The sequence below is a fragment of the Neofelis nebulosa genome, chromosome 9, assembly GCF_028018385.1.
Source record: "Neofelis nebulosa isolate mNeoNeb1 chromosome 9, mNeoNeb1.pri, whole genome shotgun sequence".
Lineage (NCBI taxonomy): Eukaryota > Metazoa > Chordata > Mammalia > Carnivora > Felidae > Neofelis > Neofelis nebulosa.
The window spans coordinates 91,369,624-91,395,873 of NC_080790.1; the positions used below are offsets into that span (position 1 = coordinate 91,369,624).

General features: G+C 40.8%; 1 protein-coding gene across 8 annotated transcripts in view; it reads left to right on the forward strand.

The window, feature by feature from the left end:
- NINL (ninein like) overlaps positions 1–26,250 on the forward strand; it is a 205,455-nt gene that overhangs the window by 163,604 nt on the left and 15,601 nt on the right. For 7 of the 8 annotated variants that reach the window (XM_058684663.1, XM_058684661.1, XM_058684665.1 and 4 more), the window contains 2 exons: positions 604–708; positions 1,826–1,895. In XM_058684663.1, coding sequence (XP_058540646.1) covers positions 604–708; positions 1,826–1,895 — 175 coding nt within the window. Of the gene's footprint in view, positions 1–603; positions 709–1,825; positions 1,901–26,250 lie in introns of all 8 variants that reach the window. The other variant, XR_009248766.1, reaches the window with a different exon arrangement.

Consider the following 26,250-nt stretch of genomic DNA (forward strand, 5'->3'; position numbering starts at 1 on the left):
GTAACTGTTCATGCTTGCTTCTTTCCATTGAGGCCTCTACCTTGTGTCAGGTATGATGCCCACTAATGTGGACATCTTCCCAGTTTCTCCTCCCTAGTGTTGACCTCAGAGTGTACAATGAGGGGAGCTCTCACTAAAAAGGAAAATGTGTTTTGGTCTTCTGATTCCTTATGTTCCTGAGCTCTATGTCAGAGTTCCTTGGTGGGAGATGAATATCCTTTGCCGTAACCTGAGGACACACAGCCAGCGTTGTGCATTCATACCAACTGTGAGCATACTCCTATTGCAGTTAGTGGTTGTAAGATGCAGTAACAGATTACCTATAAACATAAACAGAACCAAGGTGCTGAATACATTAGTGAGTTGTTGATTGTGTGACTGTTTTAGAAGGTAAGAAAGCTTTATTTTCTGTAGCTTATTGCTTAGGAGATGGCAAACCATAGCATGTTAGCCGTGCATAGAAAAAATAATAGTGTGCCCTGTGCCATCATCCAGGGATGATGCAAGATCACCATGACTTCCAGCTGCAAGACCAGACTCATGTGGACTGCATGTGGCCAGCTCCTGGAGTCCCCAGCTTCTTTTTTTCAATTTTTCATGCAGAATCGAGTTGGATAGGCTTTCTGAAGAAAATACATTGTTGAAAAATGAGCTGGGAAGGATTCAGCAAGAGCTTGAAGCTGCAGAAAAGACAAATGATGCACAGAGGTAAGGGCCCTGGCTCAGTCGTTATAACTGGACTCCAGTCTGCAACATGCTTTACTTTTTGTGTAGTGGGCTTAGAAGGTACTGCTGTGGAAAGTGGGAAGTGTTAACACACCAACGCTGAGTTCCAGAAAACCACAAAGGCGAGCCATGCTGACCTCTGACCAGCCCTGATAAGCGTGGGAGGGCTCAGATCCCTTTCCAGATGTTGGCAGCCACGTTCATTCCTGGGATCCTAAGTATGAGGTAGAACGTGTGCACACTGCGGCACAGTCAGCACCGCGGTGGACAGCTCCAGCTTGGGCCACTTCTCTCTGAAGTCTGTATAAGCACTTTCCATCCCATGGAGCTGCTCCGTATCACACCTCAGGGTGGGGGTGGGGGGCAGTGAGTATTTCTTTAGCAATAAGAGATGCTTCTGGGGCCATTTTGGAATCTGTTTTTTCATGTTTTGATAATGATTTTAGTTGGGCTTCTCCATGGTTTGTGGATTTCAGTGGGTTAGAATAAGGGGTAGAGGTGGGGAAGGGGAGCAGGAACTGAGGCAGGAGAGACTGTGTTTGTGGAGGGGAGAAAGCACAGAGTACCCATCTGTGGCTTTCTGCTTTCACTACTGTAGTCTTATCCAAGGACAGTTTGTTTGACTTTTTTTTTTTTTCATCTCTGAAGTTCAACATGATTAAAATATGGCATCCCCAGAGCAGATGGTCAACAACTGGTTGGTATTATGTTACAGCATTTCGGAAATCTAAAAGTTTTTTTCCCCTCTAGAAACTGTTGTTTCTCTAATCTGCTGCCAGGGCCCATTTCCCAACAGACCCCAGCAGATATAAGGCTGTTTTGTTTTGGTCCTATTTATGCTGCTTAGTGTGAATCGTCACATGTTTTCTAAAGAGATATTACTATGTGTGGCTGAAGAATGTCATGGAGGGTGTTTGTTCTTACGGTATTGGCAGTGTTCCTCTGGTTCCAAGGGTTGGGGTCCCGACTGGATGGGCAGCGGCAGTAGTGTAGAACAGTGACAGAGCAGGTGTGAATGTCCGTTTTGTGGCTGCAAACCCAATGACGGGAAAAAGAAACTGGCTGGTCAGTGACATTGTTAATTTTGCTTCTCCAATAGGAAGGAAATCGAGATTTTAAAGAGAGACAAGGAAAAGGCCTGCTCTGAAATGGAGGAACTCAACAAACAGGTCAGGTATTGACTCCTGCATGACGCTTAACACCACTCTCCTTTTTTCATTATTTTGAGATCATTTCAAACTTACAGAAAGGAAGGACAGAACTTTTTTCTGAAAGATCTGAGAGTGATTTGCCAAGCCATCCATCCCTTCCCTGACTCAAAGGATATGAATGTGGATGCAAAAGTGCTGTCTGAGCCTCCACCCCATTGAGCTTTGCCAGCTGTCCTCTCACCTTCAGAATCACATGGCTCCTTCAGTTGGTCCTTGGTTTTTAGGACCAGGGTGCTTTTGAAGATTATAAACAGTTATTTTGTAGGAAATAACTCTGTTTGGTTTGTCTGATGTTTTCTTGTGATTAGATTTATTTATTTTTTTTTTTAATTTTTTTTTCAACGTTTTTTATTTATTTTTGGGACAGAGAGAGACAGAGCATGAACGGGGGAGGGGCAGAGAGAGAGGGAGACACAGAATCGGAAACAGGCTCCAGGCTCCGAGCCATCAGCCCAGAGCCTGACGCGGGGCTCGAACTCACAGACCGCGAGATCGTGACCTGGCCGAAGTCGGACGCTTAACCGACTGCGCCACCCAGGCGCCCCTTGTGATTAGATTTAGATTAGGTCTCTTTGTCCCATAATTTGTCCCATTACTAGTGATGTTGGCTTTGATTCCTGGTTAGGTGGTGTTGGCCAGGCTTCTCCACAGTAAGGTTACTTTTCCCTTTGTAATGGTGAGTATTGTATGGTAGATACTTTAATATTATGTAAATACCCCATTCCCCATCGAATTCTTACCCTTTATTTTAGCATCCTTTATTTCTTGCTATGATGGTGGCCAGTTGGTAACTAATTCCACCATTCCTTTTATGTTTATTGGTATTTCAAATGTGTAAGGAAGAGCTTTCTTTTCACTTATTTATTCATTACATTATCCTATTACTATCCTAGGTTCCTACTTTTTCTCAATGGGTTATAATACATTACTATCAGTATTTATTTTCGTGCTCAAATTGTCTCAGATTTGGCCAATGAGAGCCCCTTCTCAGTGGTTTCTGGTCCTCCAGATGAACCCTGATCATTTTTTGAGCACTTCTTTACTTTCTGGTACCCCCAGATATTCCAAGTTCATCTAATACTTCCCCTGCCTGAGCCCTATAATCAGCTACTCCCCCAAGTAGCTTCTGGTGACTGTTAGTGTAGAATAGTGTTTGGAGACCAAGACCTGGGCACTAGGAGTGCCCACTGCTCCTGGGGTGTCACTACTTCCAGGCATAGTTAGTGGATAGTTATGGAGTGTGTATGTGCTTAGAGTTTCATCAGTGAATGTGCATGTAGTTTCATTAATATTTATTTATATCTGTCTCTCTATTGAAAATCATGAATTCAAACCCATATATGCAGTTCCCACCTAATATCTTAGGGATGATCCTAGTTTCTCCCTTTCTATATTTGTAACTCATATCTCCAACAGTGAGAATCCTGGTTTCTATCCTCAGAAGATCTGCTTACTTTTGATTAGCCTCCTTTATCCCATGCATAAATGCCCTTCCCGTTTTGTTTCAGCACTGACCCCACACTAGTCCTCTCTCTGCCCCCTTACACGAATGCTTTCATATTTGGTCTCCTTTAGTGGTTTTTGGGTGGATTATTAAGGAGGAAGCACACAAGCTGGGATGTGTCATTCTTGTTTTTCTTTATTCTTTTTTAAATTGGTATTGTTATTAATGATTATAGACTCATGTAGTTATAAGAAATATAGAGAAATCCTTTAAACACTTTGACCAGTTTCCCCCAACGGTAACATTTATTTAAATTTCACTTAGTTAACATACAGTGTAATATTAGTTTCAGGTGTACAATATAGTGATTCATCACTTACATACAACACTTAGTGCTCATCATGATAAGGGCACTCATTAGTCCCCAACACTTATTTCACCCATCCCCCCACCCACCTCCATTCTGGTAGCCATCAGTTCTCTATAGTTAAGAGTCTGTTTCTTAGTTTGCTTCTCTCTTTTTTTCTCTATGCTCCTTTGTTTTGTTACTTAAATTTTTTTTTAACATTTTACTTATTTTTGAGAGAGACAGAGTGCGAGCAGGGAAGGGTCAGAGAGAGAGGGAGATACAGAATCCAAAGCAGGCTCCAGGCTATGGGCTGGAGCCCAACACAGGGCTTGAACCCACAAACTGTGAGATCATGACCTGAGCCAAAGTCGGACGATTAACCAACTGAGCCACCCAGGTGCCCCTTCTTTGGTTTGTTTCTTAAATTCCACATATGAGTGAAACCATATGGTATTTGTCTTTCTGTGATTTATTTCACTTAGCATTATACTCTCTAGTTCCGTTGTGTCATTGCAAATGGAAAGATTTTATTCTTTTTTTATGGCTGAATAATATTCCAGTGTGTGTGTGTGTGTGTGTGTGTGTGTGTGTGCGCGTGTGTGTATACTTACAAACATACACTCCACATCTTTTTTATCCACTCATCAGTCAGTGGACACTTGAGCTATTTCCATAATGTGGCTATTGTAGATAATGCTCCCATAAACATTGGAGTGTATATATGTCATTGAAATAGTATTTTTAGTATATATACTGTTGAATTAGTATTCTGTGGATAAATACCTAGTAGCGTGGCTGCTGGATTATAGGGGAGTTCTATTTCTAACTTTTTGAGGAACCTCCATGCTGTTTTCCAGAGTGGCTGCACCAGTTTGCATTCCCACCAACAGTACAAGAGTGTTCCCCTTTCTCCACATCCTCGCCAGTGCCTGTTGTTTCTTGTATTGTTAATTTTAGGCATTCTGACAGGTGTGAGGTGATATATCATTGTAGCTTTGATTTGTATTTCTCTGGTAATGAGTGATGTTAATCATCTTTTCCTGTGTCTCTTGACCATCTGAGTGTCTTCTCTGGAAAAATGTCTATTCGTGTGTTCTTCCCATTTTTAAATTGGATTGTTTTTTGGGTGTTGAGTTTGATAAGTTCTTTATATATTTTGGATATTAACCTTTTATCAGATATGTCATTTGCAAATATCTTCTCCCATTCCATAGGCTGCCTTTTAGTTTTGTTGATTGTTTCCTTCATTCTATAGAAGCTTTTTATTTTGATGAAGTCCTGATAGTTTATTTTTGCTTTTGTGTCCTTTGCCTCAGGAGGCATATGTAGAAAGAAGTTGCTATGGCTGATCTCAGAGACATTACTGCCTATGCTCTCTTCTAGAATCTTTCTGGTTTCAGGTCTCACATTTAGGTCTTTAATCCATTTTAAGTATAATTTGGTGCATGGTGAAAGAAAGTAGTCCAGTTTCATTCTTCTGCATGTCTCTGTCCAGTTTTCCTAGCACCATTTGTTGAAGAGACTGTCTCTTTCCCAATGGATATTCTTCCCTGCTTTGTCAAAGATTAAATGACCATACAGTTGTGGGTTCATTTCTGGGTTTTCTATTCTATTCTATTGATGATTGTGTCTATTTTTGTGACAGTTCCATACTGTTTTGATTACTACAGCTTTGTAATATAGCTTGAAGTCCAGAATTGTGATGTCTCCAGCTTTGCTTTTCTTTTTCAGGATTGCTTTGGCTATCTGGTGCCTTTTATGGTTCCATACAAATTGTAGGGTTTCTTGTTCTAGTTCTGTGGAAAATGCTGTTGGTATTTGGAAAGGGATTCTATTAAATGTGTAGATTGCTTTTGGTAGTATAGATATATACTATATATACTATAAATATATATAGATATATCTGGTAGCATAGATATAATGTATAGATACATATTTTAGCAATATTTGTCCTTCTTACCCATGCACATGGAAGTCTTTCCACGTTTTTGTGTCATTTTCAGTTTCTTTCATCAGTGTTTTATAGTCTTTCAGCTCTTTGGTTAGGTTTATTCCTAGGTATCTTGTTGTCTTTGTGTAATAATAAATGGGACTGATTCCTTAATTTCTCTTTCTGCTCCTTCATTATGTCTAAAATGCAGCAGATTTCTGTGCATTGATTTTGCATCCTGCAACTTTACTGAATTCTTTTATCAGTTCTAGCAGTTTTTTTGTGGAGTCTTTTGGGTTTTCTCTATATAGTATCATATCATCTGCAGATGATGAAAGTTTCACCTCTTCCTTGCCAATTTTGACGCTTTTTATTTCTTTTTGTTGTCTGATTTCTATGGCTAGGACTTCTAGTACCATGTTGAGTAAAAGTGGTGAGAGTGGACATTCCTGTCTTGCTCCTGATCAGAGAGGAAAAGTTCTCAGTTTTCAAATGCCATTGAGGATGATTCTAGCTCTGGATTTTGCATATATGACCTTTATCATGTTGAGGTATGTTTCCTCTAAACCTACTGAGTTGAGAGTTTTTATCATGAATGGGTGTTGTACTTTATCAAATGCTTTTTCCTCATCTATTGAAATGATCGTATGGTTCTTACCTTTTCTTTTATTAATGCAATGTGCCACATTGATTGATTTGCAAATATTGAACCAGGCCTGCAACCCAGGAATAAATCCCACTTGATCATGGTGAATTATTCTTTTAATGTATTGTTGGATTTGTTTTGCTAGTATTTTATTGAGAATTTTTACAGTCATGTTCATCAGAGAAACAGGCCTGTAGTTCTCTTTTTTAGTGGAGTCTTTGGTTTTGGTATCAGGGTAATGATAGAATGAATTTGGCAGTTTTCCTCCCTTTTCTAATTTTTTGAATAGTTTGAGAAGAATAGGTATTAACTGTTCTTTAAATGTTTGGTAGAATTGGGGCACCTGGGTGGCCAGTGGGTTAAGTGTCTGACTCTTGGTTTTGGCTCAGGTCATGACGTTGCAGTTCCTGAGTTCAAGCTCCGTATCAGGCTCTGCACTGACAGCAGAACCTGTTTGGGATTCTCTCTGTCTCCCTCTCTCTCTGCCTCTCCCCTGCTCATGTGCTCACTTTCTCTCTCTCTCTCTCTCTCTCTCTCTCTCTCTCTCTCTCTCTCTCTCTCTCCCCCTCTCTCCCTCTCTCTCTCTCTCCCTCTCTCTCCCCCTCTCTCTCTCCCTCTCTCTCTCCCTCTCCCTCTTCCTATCCCTCTCCCTCTCCCTCTCTCTCAAAATAAAGAAATAAATTTTAAAAAAATATTTGGTAGAATTTGCCTGTGAAGCCATTTGATCCTAGAGTTTTGTTGAGAGATTTTTGATTACTGATTCAATTTCTTTGCTGGTTATTGGTCTGTTTAAATTTTTTCTTTTTTCAGTTTTAGTAGGCTATATGTTTCTAGGAATTTATCCATTTCTTCCAGGTTGTCTAGTTTGTTGGCATATAATTTTTCATAGTTTGTATTTCTGTGGTGTTGGTTATTTCTTCTCTCCCATTTGTGATTTTATATATTTGGGTCCTTTCTCTTTTATTTTTGATTAGTCTGGCTGGAGGATTATTAATTTTATTAACTTTTCAAAGAACTACCTCCTGGTTTCATTGATCAGTTCTTCTTTTTGTTTTGTTTTGGTTTTTAGTTTCTATATAATTTGTATCTGTTCTAATCTTTATTATTTCCTTCCTTCTACTGGTTTTGGGTTTTTTTTGTTTTTCTTTTTCTCGCTCCTTTAGGTATAAGGGTAGGTTGTTTATTTGAGATTTTTCTTGCTTCTTGAGGTAGACCTGTATTCCTATAAACTTCCCTTTTATGACTGCTTTTGCTGCATCCCAAAGGTTTTGAATCTTCCACTGGTAACATTTTACAAAACTATAGTATAATATATATGTTAGTCTGCTAAGGCTGCCGTAACAAAATACCACAGACTGAGTGGCTTACACAACAGAAATATATTTCCTTACAATTCTCAAGGTTAGAGGTCCAAGATCAAGGGGTTGGTGGGTTAATTTCATGAAGCCTCTCTTGTAAAATTTTTTTTAACGTTTATTTATTTTTGAGACAGAGAGAGACAGAGCATGAACGGGGGAGGGTCAGAGAGAGAGGGAGACAAGAATCTGAAACAGGCTCCAGGCTCTGAGCTGTCAGCACAGAGCCCAACGCAGGGCTTGAACTCACGAACTGCGAGATCATGACCTGAGCTGAAGTCGGACGCTTAACCAACTGAGCCACCCAGGCGCCCCTGAAGCCTCTCTTGTAGATGGCTGTCTTCTTCCTGTGTCCTCATGTGGTCTTCCCTCTTACATGTTGGTATCCTAATCTCTTCTTAATAGGACACTATCAGATTAGAGCACGCTCATAGCACCTCTTTTTCCCTTAATCACCTCTTTAAAGACCCTGTCTCTAAATAAAGTCACATTCTGAGGTATTGAGAGTATGAACTTCAACATATAATTTTGGGTGGACAGGAATTAGCCTATAACAAATATTATAAACAATCTATTGATGTTGATGCAATACATGGGTGTTATTCACATTTCCCCAGTTTTACTTGTGTACTCATGTGAGTGTGTGTGTGTGTGTGTGTGTGTGTGTCACTGTGTACATATGTGTGTATTGGTGTATGTATGTGTATATGTGTGGTGTATGTGTGTATGTGTATGCATGCATGTGTGTATGTGTATGTCTGTGGGGGGGGGTGTATGTCTGTGTCGGGGGGAGGTGTGTGTATTGAGTTCCATTTGATTTTATTGCCTCTGTGGATTCATGTATCCACCACCACAGTCAAGATACTAAACAGTTTCAACTCCTCAAGGATCCTTCATGTTGCTCTTTTATAACCACACCTACTTCCTTCCTTCCTCCAGCCTCTAACCCCTACAATCACTCATCAGTCCTTGATTTCTAAAACTATCATTTCAAAATGTTGTTTAAAAAGAATCACACAGAATGTAACCTTTGGGAATGACTTTTCTTGCACATCATACTTCCCTGGAGATTCAGGGAAGTGTTGCCTGTACAGTAGTTCGCTTCTTTTTATTGCTGAATATTAGTCCATTGGGTTGATATACCACAATTTAACACTCACGTTTTCTTTTTTTAATTTTTTTAATGTTTATTCACTTTTTTTTCTATTATGAAATTTATTATCAAATTGGTTTCCATACAACACCCAGTGCTCATTTAACAAGTGCCCTCCTCAAGCCCATCACCCACCCCCCATCAACCCTCAGTTTGTTCTCAGTTTTTAGGAGTCTCTTATGTTTTGGCTCCCTCCCTCTCTAACCATTTTTTTTTCTTCCCATTCCCCATGGTCTTCTGTTAAGTTTCTCAGGATCCACATAGGAGTAAAAACATATGGAATATGTCCTTCTCTGTATGACTTATTTCACTTAGCATAACACTCTCCAGTTCCATCCATGTTGCTACAAAAGGCCAGATTTCATTCTTTCTCATTGCCACGTAGTATTCCATTGTGTATATAAACCACAATTTCTTTATCCATTCATCAGTTGATGGACATTTAGGCTCTTTCCATAATTTGGCTATTGTTAAGAGTGCTGCGGGGCGCCTGGGTGGCGCAGTCGGTTAAGCGTCCGACTTCAGCCAGGTCACGATCTCGCGGTCCGTGAGTTCGAGCCCCGCGTCAGGCTCTGGGCTGATGGCTCGGAGCCTGGACCCTGTTTCCGATTCTGTGTCTCCCTCTCTCTCTGCCCCTCCCCCGTTCATGCTCTGTCTCTCTCTGTCCCAAAAATAAATAAAAAAAAAAAAAAAAAAAAAAGAGTGCTGCTATAAACATTGGGGTACAAGTGCCCCTATGCATCAGTACTCCTGTATCCCTTGGGTAAATTCCTAGCAGTACTACTGCTGGGTCATAGGGTAAGTCTATTTTTAATTTTCTGAGGAACCTCCACACTGTTTTCCAGAGCGGCTGCACCAGTTTGCATTCCCACCAACAGTGCAAGAGGGTTCCCATTTCTCTACATCCTCTCCAGCATTTATAGTCTCCTCTTTTGTTTATTTTAGCCTCTCTCACTGGCATGAGGTGATATCTGTGTGTGGTTTTGATTTGTATTTCCCTGATGAAGAGCGACGTTGAGCATCTTTTCCTGTGCCTGTTGGCCATTTGGATGTCTTCTTTAGAGAAGTGTCTATTCATGTTTTCTGCCCATTTTTTCATTGGATTATTTGTTTTTTGGGTGTGGAGTTTGGTGAGCTCTTTATAGATTTTGGATACTAGCCCTTTGTCCGATATGTCATTTGCAAATATCTTTTCCCATTCTGTTGCTTGCCTTTTAGTTTTGTTGATTGTTTCCTTTGCAGTGCAGAATTTTTTTATCTTCATGAGGTCCCAATAGTTCATTTTTGCTTTTAATTCCCTTGCCTTTGGGAATGTGTCAAGTAAGAAATTGCTGCGGCTGAGGTCAGAGAGGTCTTTTCCTGCTTTCTCCTCTAGAGTTTTGATGGTTTCCTGTCTCACATTCAGGTCCTTTATCCATTTTGAGTTTATTTTTGTGAATGGTGTAAGAAAGTGGTCTACTTTCATCCTTCTGCATGTTGCTGTCCAGTTCTCCCAGCACCATTTGTTAAAGAGACTGTCTATTTTCCATTTGATATTCTTTCCTGCTTTGTCAAAGATTATTTGGCCATGCTTTTGTGGGTCTAGTTCTGAGGTTTCTATTCTATTCCTTTGGTCTATGTGTCTTTTTTGTGCCAATACCATGCTGTCTTGATGATTACAGCTTTGTAGTAGAGGCTAATGTCTGGGATTGTGATGCCTCCTGCTTTGGTCTTCTTCTTCAAAATTACTGTGGCTATTCGGAGCCTTTTGTGGTTCCATGCAAATTTTAGGATTGCTTGTTCTAGTTTCGAGAAGAATGCTGGTGCAATTTTGATTGGGACTGCATTGAATGTGTAGATAGCTTTGGGTAGTATTGACATTTTGACAGTATTCTTCCAGTCCATGAGCACGGAATGTTTTTCCATTTCTTTGTATCTTCTTGAATTTCCTTCATAAGCTTTCTACAGTTTTCAGCATACAGATCTTTTACATCTTTGGTTAGATTTATTCCTAGGTATTTTATGCTTCTTGGTGCAATTGTGAATGGGATCAGTTTCTTTATCTGTCTTTCTGTTGCTTCATTATTAGTGTATAAGAATGCAACTGATTTCTGTACATTGATTTTGTATCCTGCAACTTTGCTAAATTCATGTATCAGTTCTAGCAGACTTGGTGGAATCTGTTGGGTTTTCCATATATAATATCATGTCATCTGCAAAAAGTGAAAGCTTGACTTCATCTTTGCCAATTTTGATGCCTTTGATTTCCTTTTGTTGTCTGATTGCTGATGCTAGAACTTCCAACACTGTGTTAAACAACAGCGGTGAGAGTGGACATCCCTGTCGTGTTCCTGATCTCAGGGAAAAACCTCTCAGTTTTTCCCCATTGAGGATGATGTTAGCTTTGGGCTTTTCATAAATGGCTTTTATGATTTTTAAGTATGTTCCTTCTATCCCGACTTTCTCGAGGGTTTTTATTAAGAAAGGATGCTGAAATTTGTCAAAAGCCTCTTCTGCATCGATTGACAGGATCATATGGTTCTTTTCTTTTATTAATGTGATGTATCACATTGATTGATTTGCAAATGTTGAACCAGTCCTGCAGCCCAGGAATGAATCCCACTTGATCATGGTGAATTATTCTTTTTATATGCTGTTGAATTCAATTTGCTAGTATCTTATTGAGAATTTTTGCATCCATATTCAGCAGGGATATTGGCCTGTAGTTCTCTTTTTTTACTGGGTCTCTGTCTGGTGTAGGAATCAAAGTAATGCTGGCTTCATAGAATGAGTCTGGAAGTTTTTCTTCCCTTTCTATTTTTTGGAATAGCTTGAGAAGGATAGGTATTATCTCTGCTTTAAATGTCTGGTAGAATTCCCCTGGGAAGCCATCTGGTCCTGGACTCTTATTTGTTGGGAGATTTTTGATGACTGATTCAATTTCTTCGCTGGTTATGGGTCTGTTCAAGCTTTTTATCTCCTCCTGATTGAGTTTTGGAAGCGTGTGGGTGTTTAGGAATTTGTCCATTTCTTCCAGGTTGTCCAGTTTGTTGGCATATAATTTTTCATAGTATTCCCTGATAATTGCTTGTATCTCTGAGGGATTGGTTGTCATAATTCCATTTTCATTCATGATTTTATCTATTTGGGTCATCTCCCTTTTCTTTTTGAGAAGCCTGGCTAGAGGTTTATCAATTCTGTTTATTTTTTCAAAAAACCAACTCTTGGTTTCATTGATCTGCTCTACAGTTTTTTAGATATATATTGTTTATTTCTGCTCTGATCTTTATTATTTCTCTTCTTCTGTTGGATTTGGGGTGTCTTTGCTGTTCTGCTTCTATTTCCTTTAGGTGTGCTGTTAGATTTTGTATTTGGGATTTTTCTTGTTTCTTGAGATAGGCCTGGATTGCAATGTATTTTCCTCTCAGGACTGCCTTTGCTGCATCCCAAAGCGTTTGGATTGTTGTATTTTCCTTTTCATTTGTTTCCATATATTTTTTAATTTCTTCTCTAATTGCCTGGTTGACCCATTCATTCTTTAGTAGGGTGTTCTTTAAGCTCCATGCTTTTGGAGGTTTTCCAGACTTTTTCTTGTGGTTGATTTCAAGCTTTATTGCATTGTGGTCTGAAAGTATGCATGGTATGATCTCAATTCTTGTATACTTATGAAGGGCGGTTTTGTGACCCAGTATGTGATCTATCTTGGAGAAGGTTCTATGTGAACTTGAGAAGAAAGTATATTCTGTTGCTTTGCGATGCAGAGTTCTAAATATGTCTGTCAAGTCCATCTGATCCAGTGTATCATTCAGGGTCTTTGTTTCTTTATTGATCCTGTGTCTAGATGATCTATCCAATGCTGTAAGTGGAGTATTAAAGTCCCCTGCAATTACCACATTCTTATCTATAAGGTTGTTTATGTTTGTAAGTAATTGTTTTATATATTTGGGGGCTCCCGTATTTGGTGCATAGACATTTATAATTGTTAGCTCTTCCTGATGGATAGACCCTGTAATTATTATATAATGCCCTTCTTCATCTCTTGTTACAGCCTTTAATTTGAAATCTAGTGTGTCTGATATAAGTATGGCTACTCCAGCTGTTTTTTGACTTCCAGTAGCATGATAGATAGTTCTCCATCCCCTCACTTTCAATCTGAAGGTGTCCTCAGGTCTAAAATGAGTCTCTTGTAGACAGCAAATAGATGGATCTTGTTTTTTTTATCCATTCTGATACCCTGTGTCTTTTGGTTAGTGCATTTAGTCCATTTACATTTGGTGTTATTATAGAAAGATATGGGTTTAGAGTCATTGTGATGTCTGTAAGTTTCATGCTTGTAGTGATGTCTCTGGTACTTTGTGGTCCTTGCAACATTTTACTCACACAATCCCCCTTAGGATCTCCTGTAGGGCTGGTTTAGGGGTTATGAGTTACTTCAGTTTTTGTTTGTTTGGGAAGACCTTTATCTCTCCTTCTATTCTAAATGACAGACTTGCTGGATAACGGATTCTCGGCTGCATATTTTTTCTGTTCATCACATTGAAGACTTCCTGCCATTCCTTTCTGGCCTGCCAAGTTTCGGTAGACAGATCCGTCACGAGTCTTATTGGTCTCCTTTTATATGTTTGGGCATGTTTATTCCTAGCTGCTTTCAGAATTCTCTCTTTATCCTTGTATTTTGCCAGTTTCACTATGATATATCATGCAGAAGATCGATTCAAGTTACGTCTAAAAGGAGTTCTCTGTGCCTCTTGGATTTCAATGCCTTTTTCCTTCCCCAGTTCAGGGAAGTTCTCAGTTATGATTTCTTCAAGTACACCTTCAGCACCTTTCCCTCTCTCTTCCTCCTCTGGAATCCCAACTATGCGTACATTATTTCGTTTAATTATGTCACTTAGTTCTCTAATTTTCCCCTGATACTCCTGGATTTTTTTATCTCTCTTTTTCTCAGCTTCTTCTTTTTCCATAATTTTATCTTCTAATTCACCTATTCTCTCCTCTGCCACTTCAATCCAAGCTGTGGTCACCTCCATTTTATTTTGCAGCTCATTTATAGCATTTTTTAGCTCCTGCTGACTGTGTCCTAGTCCCTTGATCTCTGTAGTAATAGATTCTCTGCTGTCCTCTACACTTTTTTCAAGCCCAGCAATTAATTTTATGACTCTTATTTTTTTTTTAATTTTATTTTTAACGTTTATTTATTTTTGAGACAGAGAGAGATAGAGCATGAACGGGGGAGGGTCAGAGAGAGAGGGAGACACAGAATCTGAAACAGGCTCCAGGCTCTGAGCTGTCAGCACAGAGCCCGATGCGGGGCTCGAACCCACGAACTGTGAGATCGTGACCTGAGCTGAAGTCGGGCGCTTAGCCGACTGAGCCACCCAGCCGCCCCTATGACTCTTATTTTAAATTCATTTTCTGCTATATTGCTTAAATCGTTTTTGATCAGTTCGTTAGCTGTTGCTACTTCCTGGAGTTTCCTTTGAGGAGAATTCCTCCGTTTCGTCATTTTGGATAGTCCCCGGAGTGGCGGGGAACTGCAGGGCTCCTCCTCTGTGCTCTCTGGAGTAACTTGTGTTGGTGGACAGGCGCAGTCAGACCTGATGTCTGCCCCCAGCCCAACTCTGGGGCCACAGTCAGACTGGTGTGTACCTTATCTTCCCCTCTCCCAGGGGCAGGACTCACTGTGGAGTGGTGTGGCCTCTGTCTGGCCTACCTGCACACTGCCAGTCTTGTGGTACTGCTTCTATGGGATCTGGCATATTAGCCAGGTTGGATCCGCAAGGTGCACAGGGGTGGGAGGGGCAGACTCCGCTCACTTTGCCTTCGGTGGTCCGCTTCAGGAGGGGCCCTGCGGCACCAGGAGGGAGGCAGACCCATTGGAGGGATGGATCCACAGAAGCACAGTGTTGGGTGTTTGTGCAGTGCAGGCAAGTTCCATGACGGAAACTGGTACCCTTTGGGATTTTGGCTGGGGGATGGACAGGGAGACGGCGCTTCCCAGCACCTTTGTTTCCTGCCAAGCTGAGCTCTGTCCTCCGGGGCTCAACAACTCTCCCTCCCACTCTCTGAGCAGAGCTTTTGACTTATAACATTCCAGATGTTAAGTCCCATTGGCTGTCAGAACACACTCCATCTGGCCCCTCTGCTTTTGCAAGCCAGTTGGGGGCTCTGCCTTGCTGGGTGGGCTGGCTGCCTCTCTACCGCCCTGGCTCCCTCCTGCCAGTCCATGTAGTGCGCACTGCCTCTCCGCCCTTCCTATCCTCTTCCGTGAGTTTCTCGTCTATGCTTGGCCCTGGAGAGTCTGTTCTGCTAGTCTTCTGGTGGTTATCAGGGTAAATTAGGCAGATGTGGGTGGAATCTAGGTGATCAGCAGGACACGGTGAGCCCAGCACCCTCTACGCCACCCTCTTCTCCCCAGTGTTTGTTCATTTTTGAGAGAGAGAGACAGAGTGCAAGTTGGGGAGGGGCAGAGAGAGAAGGAGACACAGAATCTAAATCAGGCTCCAGGCTCTGAGCTGTCAGCACAGAGCCTGACACAGGGCTTGAACTCATTAACCATGAGATCGTGACCTGAGCCAAAGTCTGATGCTTAACTGACTAAGCCACCCAGGCACCCCAACACTCACCTTTGAATCTTTTTTTTTTTATGTTTATTTATTTTTGAGAGAGAGGGAGACAGAGCGGAAGCAGGGGAGGGGCAGAGAGAGACGGACACACAGAATCTGAAGCAGGCTCCAGGCTCCGAGCTGTCAGCACAGAACCCGATGTGGGGCTCGAACTCAGAAACTGTGAGATCATGACCTGAGCCAGAGTCAGATATTCAACTGACTGAGCCACCCAGCTGCCTTTTATCACTCCCCTTTTATATTTTTTATTTTTTTTTTCAATATATGAAGTTTTTTGTCAAATTGGTTTCCATACAACACCCAGTGCTCATCCCAAAAGGTGCCCTCCTCAATACCCATCACCCTCCCTCCCCTCCCTCCCACCCCCCCATCAACCCTCAGTTTGTTCTCAGTTTTTAAGAGTCTCTTATGCTTTGGCTCTCTCCCACTCTAACCTCCTTTTTTGTTTTTTTCCCCTTCCCCTCCCACATGGGTTTCTGTTAAGTTTCTCAGGATCCACATAAGAGTGAAAACATATGGTATCTGTCTTTCTCTGTATGGCTTATTTCACTTAGCATAACACTCTCTGGTTCCATCCATGTTGCTACAAAAGGCCATATTTCATTCTTTCTCATTGCCACGTAGTACTCCATTGTATCACTCCCCTTTTAAAGGATAGCTGGGATGATTCCAGTTTTGGCCTATCACAAATAAAGCTGCTGTGAACATTCCTATGTAGGTTTTTTTTATGAACATAAGTTTTCATTTCACCAAAAGTGCAAATGGTAGTTACATGTTTAGTTCTGTATGAAAAGGCCCAACTGTTATCCAGAGTGGCTTTAACAGTTTACATTCTCACCCAGCGATCTATTTTCTTCACATCCTTGCCAGCATTAGGTGTTGGCACTATTACTTTAGCCACTCTGAGAGGTGGTGTGTGCTGAGACAGAAAGGCTGGATGGGCTGGGGTTGGTTAAGCTCTGATAAAGTAGTTTCTCTTGGGCAGGAGGGGAACAGAACGCTCCAAGTATCCCTCAGAATGGCCACTGCGTTAGTGTCTTCAGCTGCTGTAACAAAATGCCATAGGCTGGAGCACTTAAACGACAATAATTTATTGTCTCATAGTTCTGGAGGCCAGAAGTCCAGGACAAGCCCCGACTGATTTGGTTGCTAGTGAGAGCCCTAATTCCTGGCTTACAGACAGCTGCCTTCTCACTGTGTCCTCACATGGCCTTTCTTCCGCATGGGCACTAAGAGGGAGAGAGACAGGGCTCTACTTCTTCTTAAAAGGTCACAGTCTTGTCAGATTAGGACCCCACCCATATGAGTTTATTTAACCTTAATTACCTCCTGAAAGTCTTAACTCCAAATATAGTCACATTGGGGGTTTAGGAGCCTTGACACACTAATTTGGAGGGAACACACAGTTCAGTCCATCACCATTACTCTGTTCCCACTTGCTAGAAGCCTGAGGGGATTTTCTCTGTTGTTGAGGGCAAGACCCTGGTATGTCTCAGGAAAGTTTAGGGCTCCCCTGAGACCATGACTTTTTAACTCTCACGCCAGCCAGGCGTGGCCTCCAGTGTTCATCCTTATGGGTCCCCTTTCCCTTCCTGTTTCAGGCTCCAGCCTCTGTTCCTGGTAAGCTGTGAGCACTTAGCCTGTCTTTCCAGTTATTAGGGCATTGGTTTGCCCTATGACTGCAATTCTCTGATGGATTCTAAGAGGAGTTATTGATTTCAATTTGCTCAGCCATTTTCTTATTGGGGAGATAGAGCTCTTTACCTGTCAGGCCAGAGACTGGAGCTAGTATTATGTTTCTATTTTTTTTATTGTTATTGATTGAGTGGTTGACTGATTTTATTTATTTATTTATTTATTTATTTATTTTATTTATTTTAAACATAATTTATTCTCAAGTTAGCTAACATACAGTATATACAGTGTGCTCTTGGTTTTGGGGGTAGATTCTGATGATTCATCGCTTACATACAACACCCAGTGCTCATGCCAGCAAGTGCCCTCCTCAATGCCCTTCACCCATTCCCCCTCCCCCCGTCAACCCTCAGTTTGTTCTCTGTATTTAGGAGTCTCTTATGGCTTGCCTCCCTCTCTGTTTGAAACTATTTTTCCACTTCCCTTCCCCCATGGTCTTCTGGTAAGTTTGTCAAGTTCCACATATGAGTGAAACATGATATCTGTCTTTCTCTGACTTATTTTACTTAGCATAATACCCTCCAGTTCCATCCATGTTGTTACAAATGGCAGGATTTCATTCTTTCTCATTGCCAAGTAGTGTTCCATTGTGTATATATAAACCACATCTTCTTTATCCATCCATCAGTTGATGGCATTTGGGCTGTTTCCATAATTTGGCTATTGTTGACAGCGCTGCTGTAAATATTGGAGTACATGTGTTCCTATGAATCAGCACTCCTGTATCATTTGGATAAATTCCTAGTAGTGCTATTACTGGGTCCTAGGGTAATACTATTTTTAAATAAAAAAAAAAAAACATTTTTTTGACGTTTATTTACTTTTGGGGTGGGGGAGAGAGAGAGAGAGAAAGAGAATGAAAACAAGTGGGGAAGGGGCAGAGAGAGATGGAGACACAGAAACCGAAGCAGGCTGCAGGCTCTGAGCTGTCATCACAGAGCCTGACGCAGTACTCGAACTCACAGGGCATGAGATCATGACCTCAGCTGAAATCAGATGCTCAACCGACTGAACCACCCAGGTGCCCCTCTATTTTTAATTTTTTGAGGAACCTCCACACTTTTCCAGAGCGTCTGCACCAGTTTGCATTCCTAACAACAGTGCAAGAGGGTTCCTGTTTCTCCACATCCTCACCAACCTCTCTTGTTTCCTGAGTTAATTTTAGCCACTCTGACCATTGTGAGGTGGTATCTCAATGTGGTTTTGATTTTATTTCCCTGATGATGAGTCATGTTGAACATCTTTTCATGTGTCTGTTGGCCATCTGGATGACTTCTTTGGAAGAGTGTCTATTCATGTCTTCTGCCCATTTCTTCACTGGATAATTTGTTTTTTTGGGTATTCAGTTTGGTAAGTTCTTTATAGATTTTGGATACTAACCCTTTATCTGATATGTCATTTGCAAATATCTTCTCCCAATCCATCAGTTGTCTTTTAGTTTTGTTGGTTGTTTCCTTTGCAGTGCAGAAGCTTTTTATCTTCATGAGGTCCCAATAGTTCATTGTTGCTTTTATTTCCCTTGCCTTTGGAGATGTGTTGAGCAAGAAACTGCTGCGGCTGAGGTCGAAGAAGTTGTTGCCTCTTTTCTCCTCTGGAGTTTTGATGGTTAAATGTTTCACATTTAGGTCTTTCATCCATTTTGAGTTTATTTTTGTGTATGGTGTAAGAAAATGGTCCAGTTTCATTCTTCTGCATGAGTCTGTCCAGTTCTCCCAGCACCATTTGGTAAAGAGACTGTCTTTTTTCCATTGGATACTCTTTCCTGCTTTGTCAAAGATTAGTTGACCATATGTTTGTGGGTCCAGTTCTGGGTTCTCTATTCTATTCCATTGGCCTGTGTGTCTGTTTTTGTGCCAATACCATACTGTCTTGATGATTACAGCTTTGTAATACAGCTTGATATCCGGGATTGTGATGCCTCCTGCTTTGGTTTTCTTTTTCAACATTACTTTGGCTATTTGGGGTCTTTTGTGGTTCCATACAAATTTTAGGATTGTTTGTTCTAGCTTTAAGAAGAATGCTGGTGCAATTTTGATTGGTTTTGCTTTGAATATGTAGATTGCTTTGGGTAGTATTGACATTTTAACAATATTTATTCTTCCAATGTTTTTCCATGTTTTTGTGTATTCTTCAGTTTACTGAATAAGTTTTCTATAGTTTTCAGCATATAGATCTTTTACATCTTTCGTTAGGTTTATTCGTAGATATTTTTATTGTTCTTAGTGCAATTGTAAAAGGGATCGATTTCTTAATTTCTCTTTCTGCTGTTTTATTATTGGTGTATAGAAATGCAACCGATTTCTGTACATTGATTTTGTACCCTGCAACTTTGCTGAATTCATGTATCAGTGCTAGCAGCTTTTTGGTGGAGTTTGTTGGGTTTTCCATGTAGAGTATCGTGTCATCTGCGAAAAGTGAAAGTTTGACTCCTTCTTTGCCAATTTTTGATGTCTTAGATTTCATTTTGTTGTCCGATTGCTGAGGCTAGGACTTCTAACACTATGTTAAACAACAGCGGTGAGAGTGGGCATCCCTGTCGTGTTCCTGATCTCAGGGGGAAAGCTCTCCAGTTTTTCCCCATTGAGGATGATATTAGCTGTGGGCTTTTCATATACGGCTCTTATGATTTTAAGGTATGTTCCTTCTATCCCAACTTTCTTGAGGGTTTTTATTAGGAAAGGATGCTGTATTTTGTCAAATACTTTTTCTGCATCTATTGACAGGATCATATAGTTCTTATACTTTCTTCTATTAATATGATGTATCACACTGATTGATTTGCAAATATTGAACCAGCCCTGCAGCCCAGGAATAAATCCCACTTGATCATGGTGAATAATTCTTTTAATATACTGTTGGATTCGATTTGCTATTATCTTGTTGAGAATTTTTGCATCCATGTTCATCAGGGATATTGGCTTAAAATTCTCCTTTCTTATGGGGTCTCTGGTTTGGGACTCAAAGTAATGCTGGATTCATATAATGAGTCTGGAAGCTTTCTTTCCATTTCTATTTTTTGGAATAGCTTGAGAAGAATAGGTATTAACTCTGCTTTAAATGTCTGGTAGAATTGCCCTGGGAAGCCATCTGGCCCAGGACTCTAATTTGTTGGGAGATTTTTGATAACTCATTCAATTTCTTTGCTGGTTATGGGTATGTTCAAATCTTCTATATCTTCCTGTTTGGTAGTGTGTGGGTGTCTAGGAATTTGTCCATTTCTCCCAGGTTGTCCAGTTTGTTGGCATATAATTTTTCATAGTATTCTCTAATAATTGTTTATATTTCTGTGGTATTGGTTGTGATCTGTCTTTTTCCATTTGTGATTTTATCTGTTTGCATCCTTTTCTTTTTGAGAAGTCTGGCTAGGGGTTTATCAATTCTGTTTATTTTTTCAAAAAACCAACTCTTAGATTAATTGATCTGTTCTACTGGGTTTTTTTTTTTTGTATTATATATTGTTTATTTCATATTCTCTAATCTGTCTTATTTCTCTTCTTCTGCTAGCTTTGGGGTTTCTTTGCTGTTCTGCCTCTTGTTCCTTTAAGTGTGCTTTTAGATTTTGTATTTGGGATTTTTCTTGTTTCTTGAGGTAGGCCTGGATTGCAATGTATTTTCCTCTTAGAACTGCCTTTGCTGTATCCCAAAGAGTTTGGACTGTCATGTTTTCATTTTCATTTGCTTCGTTCTTTTTTTTTAAATTCTTCTCTAATTGCCTGGTTGACCCATTCATTTTTTAGTAGGATGTTCTTTAACCTGCATGCATTTGGAAAACTTCCAAATATTTTCTTGTGGTTGATTCCAAGTTTCATAGCATTGTGATCTGAAAATATGCATGGTATGATCTCAATTCTTTTATATTTATTGAGGGCTATTTTGTGACCCAGTATGTGATCTATCTTGGGGAATGTTCCATGTGCACTCGAGAAGAATGTGTATTCTGTTGCTTTTGGATGAAAAGTTCTGAATATATATGTCAAGTTCATCTGGTCCAGGGTATCATTCACAGTCATTGTTTCTTTATTGATTTTCTGCCTAGATGATCTGTCCTTTGTTGTAAGTGGCATATCAAAGTCACCTGCAATTACCGTATTCTTATCAATAAGATTGCTTATGCTTGTGGTTAATTGATTTATATATTTGGGCACTTCAAATTGGGGGCATAGACATTTATAGTTGTTAGCTCTTCTTGATGGGTAGACCATGTAATTATGATATAATGCCCTTCTTCATCTCTTGTTACAGCCTTTAGTTTAAAATCTAGTTTGTCTGATATAAGTATGGCTACTCTAGCTTTCTTTTGACTTCCAGTAGCATGATAGATGGTTGTCCATCCCCTCACTTTCAATTTGAAGGTGTCCACAGGTCTAAAATGGGTCTCTTGTAGACAGCATGTAGATAGATCTCGTTTTTTTATCCATTCTGATACCCTATGTCTTTTGATTGGAGCATTTAGTCTGTTTACATTCAGCATTATTATTGAAAGATGGATTTAGTGTCACTGTATTATCTGTAGGTCTTATGCTTGTGGTGATATCTCTGGTCCTCTGTAGTCTTGGCGGCATTCCACTCACAGAGTCCCCCTTAGGATCTCTTGCAGGGCTGGGTTAGTGGTCATGAACTCCTTCAGTTTTTGTTTGTCTGGGAAGGCCTTTATCTGTCCTATTCTGAATGACAGCCTTGCTGTATAAAGGATTCTTGGCTGCATATTTTTCCTATTCAGCACATTGAATATTTCCTGCCACTCCCTTCTGACCTGACAGGTTTCAGTGGACATGTCTGCTACTGCCCTTATGTGTCTTCCCTTGTAGTTTAAGGACCATTTGTCCCTAGCTGCTTTCAGAATTCTCTCTTTATCTTTGTTTTTTTTTTTCCAGTTTCACTATGATATGTCATGGAGAAGACCTATTCCTGTTATGTCTGAAGGGAGTTCTCTGAGCCTCCTGGATTTGGATGTCTGCTTCCTTCCCCAGATTAGGGAAGTTCTCAGCTATAATTTGTTTAAGTAAACCTTCAGCCCCTTTCTCTCTTCCTTCTTCTTCTGGAACGCCTATGATACAGATATATTATGTTTCATTGAATCACTTAGTTCTCTAATTCTCCCCTCATGGTTTAGTATTTTTTTATCTCTCGTTTTCTTGGCTTTATTATTTTCCATAATTTTTTCTTCTATTTTACTTATTCTCCCCTCTGCTTCTTCCATACTTGGTGTCTCTGCATCTAGTTTACTTTTCACCTCATTTACAGTATTTCTTATCTTAATTCGTTGTGACTATTTTTTGGTTCCTTGATCTCTGCAGTAATAGAGTCTCTGCTGTCTTCTATGTTTTTTTCAAGCCCAGAGATTAATCTTATGACTATTATTCTAAATTCTTGATTAGATATATTGTTTATATCTGTTTTGAGCAATTCTCTAGCTGTCATTTCTCCTGGAATTTCTTTTGAGGAGAATTCTTCCATTTTGCCATTTTGGCTAGTTTTCTGTCTCCTATGTATTTTAATAGCTTGTTATGTGTCCTGCACCTGTAAGCACTACTATGTTAAAATGGGGTCATATGCTGTCCAGGGCCTGACCCTTCAGGAGGTGTTTTTGGAGTATGTTATATTCTCTCTGTTGTGACTCTGGTTGCTTTATCTCCCTACTCATAATGGTGGTTTGGACCTTCTACCAGGTGTGCTTTGAGTTGTTTGTTGAAGCAACCCTGGAAAAAAATATTAAAAAGGTGGCGGGTTGTGGTGGAAGAAACCTTATCCCATACAAAGAGAGAAATGATAGGGGCAGGGAAAAAGAAAAGAAAAGAAAATTGACCAAGCAGAGAAACTATATGGCTTAATCCAGAGAGAGAGAGGAAAATAATAAAGGAGATACAGAAGAGGTGTAAAAAGAATAGATTAAATATGTCTGCTTAAATAATACAACAACCAGAATAGCCAGACTAGAGAAAGGAAGAAATAAGAGGAAGAAAAGGGAGAATATATTTATATATATATATATATATATATATATATATATATATATATATATAAAATAAGAATTGACCGAGAATTAAATCAGAAAATGTAAAACTGCTAGGTGCCTTGGAACTGGTGGCTGCACTGATCAGGAGGAGGGCCTGTGTGGTTGGTCAGTGTCAATCTTGCCCCTGTAGATACACAGGTACCAGGCACAGAAGGGCGTGGTTTGGTGTAGGCGGCTTCCCTGAAGCCCCACCTTTTTGGTGATTGGGAGAAAAATGGCGACACCCCAGTCTCTCCTCTCTGGACCAGGTGTCCCAAACCACTATTCAGGCCATCCTCACTGTGCTGAGTGGGTGCGAGTGGGTGGGTTTTGTCCGCTCCAGAGTCTCCCATGCCTCCCAGGTGCTTGGCTGGGATTCAAACCCTAATGTCTTAAATGATCCCACTCTGCCCACACGCCCTGGTTCCAGGGAAGTGCCACTCTGCTCAGCCAGCCAACAAAAGGTCTCTGGCTGGCAGGTACAAGTAAGGTCTTCTGTCCTTGGAATGACTCTTTGCCTTTTTCCCCCAGCACTCAAGGTAGCAGATTGGTTTCTCTGACTGCAGACTGTGCCTCTGAGCTAGTTACCAAGCCCAAGGCTGGTTCTCCTTCTCCCCAGGCACACGAACAGGGAAGCTGGCTCCAATCCGGAGAAGCTGGCTCCAATCTAGCTGCTGTTAGAAATTGGATACTACCACCCTCCCAAAGTTGGGAGGTACCTAATGGAAAACTGGGCAAATACTACCTGTTTGTCAGGAATAACCCATGGACCACTGCATTCTGGAATAATACTCAACAGTTTTGAGATTGGAAAAGCTCTTAAGATCAGAGAAAAATTTTCTGTGGAGAGCTACATTAAAGATCTGGGTTTTGGGTTTTGTGCACATTATCTACTACTAAAACAAATATTTATTCACTTAAGTATGGGCAAATGGAGATTGTGGGGCACCATAAGAAGAAAATAAAATCTGTGGGAATTTAAGGAAAAAATAAAATTGCTTATATAAAAATTAGAACTAGCAAAAGATAGATTTGCAATGTATTTAAAAGGTTGGCTAATGATTATTACATAGAGATTATATGAGAGAAATAAACTCTTCACAAAGACAAAAAAAAAAGAAAGAAAGAAATTGGATCTTTCTCTGTTTTTTTCCAGTCCCCAGCCCATGGTTTTTCTCTTGTCAAAATACAATCCCACACTTCCACAGCCTCTCTTTCTCTTCCTTTTATTTCTCCACAGGAGGGGATTCCTCCCCTCTGTTCTTATGCCGCCCGTTTTATCTCTCCTGGTTCATAATCATGCACCTGTGGCCCACCAAGTTGTCCCTGTGGGCCCCTGGAGATGTATCTGTTACTCTGCAGCCTGGACTCTTAGAATTCCAAGTCCTCTGGCCTCAACACTGCTGTGTTTGAGGGAAGAGGGAACTTCGGGTCCCCCTACTTCTCCGCCATATCGACTGGCAGCTCTGATTGATTTGTATTTAAATTCTAATAAGTTTACATACAGTACAATATTGGTTTCAGGATTTTATTGTGTTTTTAATTTGGGTTTGTGTATGTTCACTGTATGTTCACAGAAATTCAATGGGTTTTCATCTGTCGGTCTTGCCTCCTGCCACCTTGCTGAACTCACTCATTAGTTCTGGAGGGGTGGGTTGCCATGTTTGGCTTCTCAAGCCTGTGCCATCCTTGAGTTAAGTGCCACACCTCCTCCCTCTTGGTGCCACCTCTACCCATGTGTGGTCACCGAATGTTCTGCTATGGGGACTGCCTGAGACTACTGGTGGGTTGTCTGGGCTCCCAGCTTTGGGTGTTTGTTTCCGTGATGAGTGTGTGGTGACCTTGCTTTGGGTCTTCTCCATTAGGTGGCCAATTCCTGGAGTTATGTAAGATGAAAACTTCCGACTATACTTGCTTGCAGACCAGCTTCTTGTGAAATGACCCACCTGGGACTTTCCTGGGGCCCCCTTCCTCTTTTGGGCTTATTCCTAGGACACACTTATAAATGGATTATAGGTATCCATTTGTTTTCTTTCCCTCAACTTTTTAGTATGAAAAACTATAACGGCACAGAAAATTTGGCATAATATATACTGATCACACACATATGTACCACAACCTTAATTTGACAAGGTTTTTTTTTTTTAAATGCTTATTTATTATTTTGAGAGAGAGAGAGAGAGAATGAGAACAAGGGAGGGGCAGAGAGAGAGGGAGACACAGAATCCAAAGCAGGCTCCAGGCTCTGAGTTGTTAACACGGAGCCTGATGTAGGGCTGGAACTCAGGAACCGAGAGATCATGACCCGAGCCGAAGTCGGATGCTTAACCGACTAAGCCATACAGGTGCCCCCTTAATTTGGCAGTTTTTAACTTTGTGCTTTATTATATGTTTATACCTTTCTTTGTATCTCTCCGTACTATGTGTATGTGTGTGTGTTTTCAAACATTTTGAAAGTAAGTGACAGATACAGTGATACTCTGCTCCTAAATATTTCACAGGCATCTTCTGCCTAACCACAGTACTGCTGTAACACCTGAGACACTTAATTGTAATTACTTAATGCTGTCCAATATTCAGACCATATTTACATCTTTCTATAATTATTCCAAAATGTCTTAGATGGTAAATTTTTTGGAACTAGGATCCAGCTGAGGATGATGCATTGAACTGTCAATGCTGTTCTGGTGGCAGAAAACAGCCACTTTATTGTGCTCACAGAACCTGTGGGTCAGGGGTTCCAGACAGGGTACAGGGCAGATGGCCTGCCTCTTCTCCATGTCACTGGTATGGGAAGATTGGACAGCTGGGGTGACCCAAAGGCCAGGGCTGGAACCATCTGGGGGCTCCTCTCCATGGGCCTGGGAGGGAGTGTCACAAAGAGTCATTCAGGTAGCGAGTGGTCCAGCAGGACCACAAGGCAGGCATAAGGCTTCTGACCTCAGAAATCTCTCCATATCACCTCCACCCAGACCCCCGCAAGGCACAGGGAGGGACATAGGCTCATCTGGGAGGGTGAGTGCCCAGGTCACACTACAGAAGGGGATGTGGGATGAGAGATGCCATTGAGGCTGTCTTTGGAAAATATGGTCTGCTTGCTGCAATGTGTCTTTAGTCTTTTTAACCTGGAATAGCTGATTC